General features: G+C 42.0%; 1 protein-coding gene across 1 annotated transcript in view; it reads left to right on the top strand.

The window, feature by feature from the left end:
• Positions 1–5,573: 5,573 nt before the first annotated feature.
• Positions 5,574–6,905, top strand: part of LIMCH1 (LIM and calponin homology domains 1) — a 338,435-nt gene continuing 337,103 nt past the window's right edge. The window contains exon 1 of the mRNA XM_073342172.1: positions 5,574–5,733. Within this exon, the coding sequence (XP_073198273.1) occupies positions 5,719–5,733 (15 nt within the window). The 5' untranslated portion in view covers positions 5,574–5,718. The remainder of the gene's footprint in view (positions 5,734–6,905) is intronic.

The raw sequence follows: 6,905 nt of genomic DNA, 5'->3' as shown, positions 1-6,905 counted from the left end.
GTCTGAAACAAACACTTAAGAATCTAGACCCAAGTTTCCCTTTAAAGGAGATGGACTGTAACAGTCCAATCCAATCTCTTTGCTATTCATTTCTGTGGTGTCCATCTTAAGTTTTTTGTGCACTTGCAACCTGTTTCTAGGCACTGGCCACTGGAGTTATTTTGAAGTGATCCATGATGCTCACTTCATTTTAAAAACTACTTTCCATCCAAGTGTATGACAGCATCCTGTTCTGCTAGATATTACCTGGAAACTTTTGGTATGTGGAGAGAAGCAGGGCTAGTGTGGTATCTTCATTGAAGTAGCCATACTTGCCTTTCATAGGCTATGAATCATCCTTTCTGCTCCTGAGTGACTCACGCTGCATAGCAACAGATCTGTATGAAAGGAAGTTGCATGCAGTGTGACCACAGAATTCCAGGAGTACAAAGTCCCAGGATGGAGCAGGGGAAGGAGGAAGTACAGAGCCAGGCCACCAATTTAGTGTACCTGTAGGAGTATACTTTTACTCCCACCAAGCTTTGTTAGTGCAACAGAATTCTTGTTCCCTTAATTTAAAAAAATAAAGGTAGTTGAGTGCAGTATTTCTGGCTGAGCCACAATGGTTCTCTCAAAGGATAGATGCCTCAGTCTAGCAGATACATGGTCAAACACAACTAGTATCCTTATTGGGGTGTGGATGTTTTTGTTTTGTTTTTTTTTTAAATAGCAGGGAAGTTTTTATCTAGCAGTGGAAACAAGGCTATTCTCAATTAAACCACTAATCTACATAGGTGCCAGCTGGCCTGTTTTTTGGCTGGTACTGTCAAGAGTCTTGAACTTTTAGGCAAAATTCCAGTCAACCAGTGGAGCAGTTACCAAATTTAAAAAAAAAAAATCAATTATTTGGCCTTCTGCCCACAGGAGCTTCTGTAGAAAGCAGGTGAGAGGCCTATAACTCTTCTCCCCACTGTGCCTCTCAGCTACTTTTCTCCAATGTAGCCTCAGAATAAAGATTGGGGAGGGGAGTAGTCATCTAGCTACACTGTGACAGCCCTTTTTTTCTCCCCAGGCTGCCAATGAATGGAAAAGTGAAAGGAGAGGGTGGTTAATTTCTCCTTTCCTTAGAGCTGAGGCCAATGTAGCAGAGACCTGGGCCAAGCAAATTGGAGTGAATGGAAAGGAGGCAAAGAGAAAAAGGAGGCAGGGGAAGATGCATGCAAACTTTGGGAACAAAAACAAACAGCAGGAGATTTGAGGGCTTCCTCTGTCCCTAGCTACAGGAAGGAAAACAAACCTATTGCCCTTCCCCTTCCAAAAACACTGCAAGTGATCTTCTATCTCCCTGGCATCCTGCTCAAGAAAAGTGCAGGAAGAAGAGGGGGAAGATTGTAGGACCTTTGGGATCATATTTTAGATTATCTGAACACCAAACATTTAGATGCTCTTGTAAGAGTAATACACAGTACTTTTCTTCATTTATAATTGTTTGTACTGATGTAGTTCATGGTCCCTTTGTGTGAGGGGCTGTATGAAGACAGTCTCTGCCTTGAAGGAACCTACGGATGTGAGCATCTGCAGGGTCAAACCTAAAACAGGAATAGACAGAGCAAGTAGGCAACATGCTTGAGGTCATGTTGGATGCATGAGGAGTTAGTTTTTGTTTTCCAACTGCTTTACCCTTTTACTACTTAATATCTAATCCTTGTCTATTGTACTTTTGCATCTTAGCAAGGGGGCCTGGAGCCTAGGATAGGTGTTTTATATTGACTATTACCAGTCAAACAAAAATGCATTTATCACTTGCACCAACAGATGCTTTTTAAAAATAACTTAATTTCAATGTTTGTTTTAATCATAGTATGCTTGAAAGCTGACTCTATTCTGTTTCTTGTCTTCTCAAATTTTTCATTTTGTTTTTCTTTATTCTACCTGTATCTTTCTTGTCTCCACAAAAAAACCTGACATTGATTTGGCTGCTGCTGTACTCAGACTGCAGCCTATCGTGCTGACCAGTATTGCTTCATTGTTTACTTTTACTCCCACACCAGCTTGGCTCTAGCGATCTGTTGTCTCGTTTTGTTTAGATTTTAAGCCCTTTGGGGGTAGGAACTGTCTCTTGTTCTGTTTGTTTGCACAGTGCCTACAAAAGTGGGGTCTTAGTTTATGACTGGGGCTCCTAGGTGCTATGATAATACAGTTACTATTAATATTCCTTTCTCAGATGTGCTCCCTCCAAATTAAACTAATCCTCTTGACCCTGCCTGCCCTTAGCTGGCCTGTGATTGTGCATAATTTGCCCTTATCCTGTTGCTTATCTCCCTTCCACCCAAATTTCCCATTATGGTGGGTAACAGTTACAGGAAAGAGCAAATACTATTAATGTTTCCAAAGATCAAGTAGCTTTTGCTGCCCTCCCCCTTCTGTCTCTTCCCCCCTCACCAGTGGCTCTGCAATTGCCTATTGCTGCTTTTGCTTCTCCAGTGTGGGAAGAATCTCACTAGGTAAATGAATTAAGAGATTCCTGTTAATTTACAATTCACCATAATGCTTTAGAGCTAGCATAGCAGCCCTAAGATGTCCTGCTTATTTGTTCTAAATGTGTACCACCAAGCACTGTAGTTAAGGCATATCATAAAAATAAAAGCCATCACACCACAACGGTTAATGTAAAGAATTAGGAGTACCATTTGTATATTAATGCCACAAGGAAACATTTAATAAGCATGTCTGCACGTTTATCTTTTTAGTATGGCATATTACTAGTGTCATGTTAAAATGTCAGCATTGTGTGTTGTTATATGAGAGCTTAAAACAGGAAAGGGGTTAGGTTATAGCCACTCTTTCTTTTGTTAGTGGTGGTTTGCTGCGCCAATGTTGGCTTGAAAGCAGTTTGAACTTGAAAGCAGTAATAACGCTGGTCTGTAGATGGCAGCGTTGGAAACTATTACAGCAGCATGTAACAAGCCTTGAGCTAAGACGCTGAGCCAGCTGCACAGTAAGCACACACCTAACTGTAAGCATATGAGTAGTCCTGTTGCCTTCACTGGGACTACTCATAGGCTTAAGTGCACTTATGATTTAGGGCCCTGCATGAACATACTATCCTCAACTTAGGTAGAGGTTAACTCATTTGTAGGGCCTGATACAATGCCTGGACAAAGCTCCCATAGCCTTCAATGAGCTTTGGATCAGGTCCTTACTTTGTCTACCCTAGGAACAGAGTTGCACCTGCCCTCAGTTCAGTCTATAATACTACATAATGTCCATACTGCAATTGCTAGCTAAAATTGGACTATCCCTTTTGAGAGTAAAGGGAGAAGAGAGGTAAGGGGGGACCATGGCAGCATGCAGCCTTTGGTACACAGACCACTTTTGCTTGGCACATAAACACAAATAAATGTGCAACAAAGAAATCATATGAAAAATGGAAATAGATTTTGTGTGCCATTTTTTAAATTTTCTCTGCTGTATCTGAAATCAGTCATTCCATGTCTCTAACCTACAACAGGTCTTGTGCACTGTTGTCTGTTTCCTTATCTTGTTCCTCTCATCACTCTCCATGCCAGACTTTTTGACCCCTCATATGCAGATGCCAAGGACATGAATAGGAAGATTTCCCCCAGTAGTTACATGCCTGATTAGCCTTATCCCAGTTTGCCAACTCCAGCCACTTGCATGCTGAAGCATCTTGCTCAGGAAAGGTTAGTTGTGGTAGTTGGATGAGAATAAAAATACATTGGGAAGGGTTTCTTTGTGCCCCAACCATAGGAATTAAAATATCATTCATGGGGGGGTGGTTTGTTTAGTTTTTCATTCTTGTGTGTAAAGATTTAGATGCCCACTAGATAACTGCAACGCTCACAACTATCACTTCTACATAAGCCAGATTCCTTGCAGGAGTGGATTTAACTGTCTGTTTATTGACCAGCCCCCTGGCTGGTTGCTGTTATAATAGAAGGCTGAAATGCTGCTACCATGATGTAGCCAGTTGAACTACACCTTGTACTCCTGAAATTGGGGAAACTGCTCTGTTGTCTCTCCTCCTCCCCACACTTTGGGGCGCTGCCTCCTGCTGCAGACTGAAAACAGAGCCCGCTTGGGTGCTGCTTTTCCATTCTGACCTTCTATAAGACTAGCAGCAACTGCTTCTAGGAACTGACCCTCAGGGAGAGGCCTGTGGATCTTTCCAAAGATAAAGGGGTTCTGGCTGGAGAGGAGCTCCTACTTGGAGGAGAAGAGGCATTTGCAGGGGAGCTGGACATGGTGGAGCCCCATTTTGAGGGGAGACAGGAGGGTAATCCTTCTCTGGGTCCAGAAATTGAGGTAAGGAGAGTCCTCCCTGAGAAGGGGGAATCCTGCTGGAGATGGCAGGAGAAGGAGGGGCAAGACAAGGGAGAACATGCTTGGTAAGGGAAATGGGAAGAAGAGTTTCAGAGTAGCAGCCGTGTTAGTCTGTATTTGCAAAAAGAAAAGGAGTACTAGTGGCACCTTAGAGACCAACCAATTTATTTGAGCATAAGCTTTTGTGAGCTACAGCTCACTTAGCTCATGAAAGCTTATGCTCAAATAAATTGGTTAGTCTCTAAGGTGCCACTAGTACTCCTTTTCTTTTTGGGAAGAAGAGTGAATCCTATCAGGAGCGGGGAGGGAGAAGAGTTGGGGAGCTGTGCCTCTTGCTGCTACAGCTTTGCTTCCTCCACCCATCTTTCCAATGGCCCTGCATTCATCCTATGAACATCACACCGTGACTCAACATTAGGCTCCTAAGTTCATTAAAGGGTAACCATGCAACAGAAATCTGGTTCAAGACAGAGTCCAGCATATGAATGAAAATATAAGTGAGCAGCTTAGAAATGACTTGCGTATGTCATTTTGTTTAGATGAGGGTAGCAACATGTTTGATAGCATCAAAGCTCATGAAGTGAAGCTGGAAATATTCAAGAAAGACTTGGACCTGGGAAAGCTAAATTACTTCCCGTTGTTGAGGAAACATCTGGAAAACTCAGCTGCTTTCATGGACAATGCTGGCACCAGCAAAGAAATACACCAACCATATTTTGATATAAATAGGAAGTCAAGGGAAATGTTTTCAGAAAGTTCTGGCAGACAAATGTTAGAAATTAGGGGTCATTGATGTATGAGCAGCCATGATGAAAATCTTCATAGAAAGAATTACAGATGCTATGCAGTAACTGCTGTCAGTAAGGGTATTATGTGAGTTAAAGGTCTTTAGCTGGACCATTAGACATTTCTCTGCTTCCCTGGTATTGCAGAGCTGGAGCACACAAATAGAGTTAATAACCAGGCCTTAGACTAGGGATTTCCCAGGTGTAAAGTGCATGTGCTGAAAGGGGAAAAGCAGCACAGAATGCGTTTAAGTGGCTGGATTTATTTGAGTTCTGTGGGAGTCCTGGAGAGAGACAGAGACTCCAGGCAGCTGCTCTGGGACAGACTAGTGAGGCCTGACCTGAGGCTTCAGCACAAGCAGTTTGTTTCCACTGTTAGTTAAGGAAACATGACTTGTGCACATTTTGTAAATAAACAAACTACACAGATGCCACAAAATACTAACTCTGCATCTTTGATTTCTACTCCAAGCAGGAAATTGTCCTGCAAGTCTCCAACACCTTCTACTGCCCAGCAGTATGAAAATACAAACCTAGAGTTAAAAAGCTGCCTTTCAAAATTGAGCAGCAAATCACGCTGACTATTGGAAAGCTGCCGCTGCACTACAATATGCAATATATGAAAGTGAGTACTTCTTTTGTAATTTCTTGGGGTGAATATGAAAAAGGTTTGCCATTACTGGAATAGGGGCTAGTGCACATAGATAGATAGCCATGAATATAGTATGAATAGAAAAGTTTATGGTGCTTGGAATAATGTTCTCCTTTCCTGAGGTTATATGGTTTATTATCCTCCTCCTGCCTCATCCTCTCCTTGTCTCCCATCTGACCTATCTCTTTCTAATCCCCAAAGAATCAGTCCTTCTGCCTGAAACACTTTTGCATTGTCCCCTGAAGAGGCCTGTAGTGTAACAGCATAAATTTCTTCTCCACATGCTCCAGAGACTGTGAGGATTGTAGTTATGCAACTACCTCTCCATAGAATAGAGAAAACAGAGTTTGGGACTCAGTTTTGGCTTCTCTGTATGAAAGAAAAGCATTCTGCCAATGAACCACTAGGCTAACTAACAATAGTCACTTTTAAAGAGATGACTGGCACAGCTAATACCTATTGTTATCATACATTGCTGTAAAAAGTGATGCAAACACTTTAATTTATTAATTACTGCAAAATCCTGTTATCTAACCTGTTTTATGCACACTTGGCCTGGTTAGGTAGTTATGGTTTTGTGCATACATGCAGTGCTTTTTTGATAACTGCTGTGGTTTTGTGCATTCAATCATGGCTGTGTTGGCAAGTCAAGTTTGCACACCATGTATTTTATAATTATAGTTTCATTTGTACAGCACAGCTCTCTGTGTCAGCTGCAGGCATTTAGTTTCCCAGAAGGAGACTGAATATATTCCTTTGCTGAACGACAGCTATGTTGTTTACAGTACGTCTTTGCCACTCCTAGGATTTGCAATAGGGTTAGTCCCAGGGGTGCTGTGTGACCTCTGCTTGTGCCTGAGATTGCAAGTGAAAATGTGCTGATAGGAGAACTAACACAGACACAGACAGCTTGAAGAAACACAGGGAAAATTAATTTTTAAAATGGTCAGATTTTTAATGCCTGGTATTTTTTTTCCCCCCAAGAGCACTAGCGAAAGGCCAGATTTGTACAATGTAGGTTCCCTTTTTCCATCCTAGGCACTTGATTTGGCTGGCATATTTGAAAGGAAGAATCATCTCATGAACTCTTCCCTTCTGGAGTTAAATCTAATGGAGACAAATAATGCTTGCTCCAATTATGGTAA

Source organism: Lepidochelys kempii, chromosome 4 (genome assembly GCF_965140265.1).
Source record: "Lepidochelys kempii isolate rLepKem1 chromosome 4, rLepKem1.hap2, whole genome shotgun sequence".
Taxonomy (NCBI): Eukaryota; Metazoa; Chordata; order Testudines; family Cheloniidae; genus Lepidochelys; species Lepidochelys kempii.
This window is presented reverse-complemented; position numbering and strand designations above follow the sequence as displayed.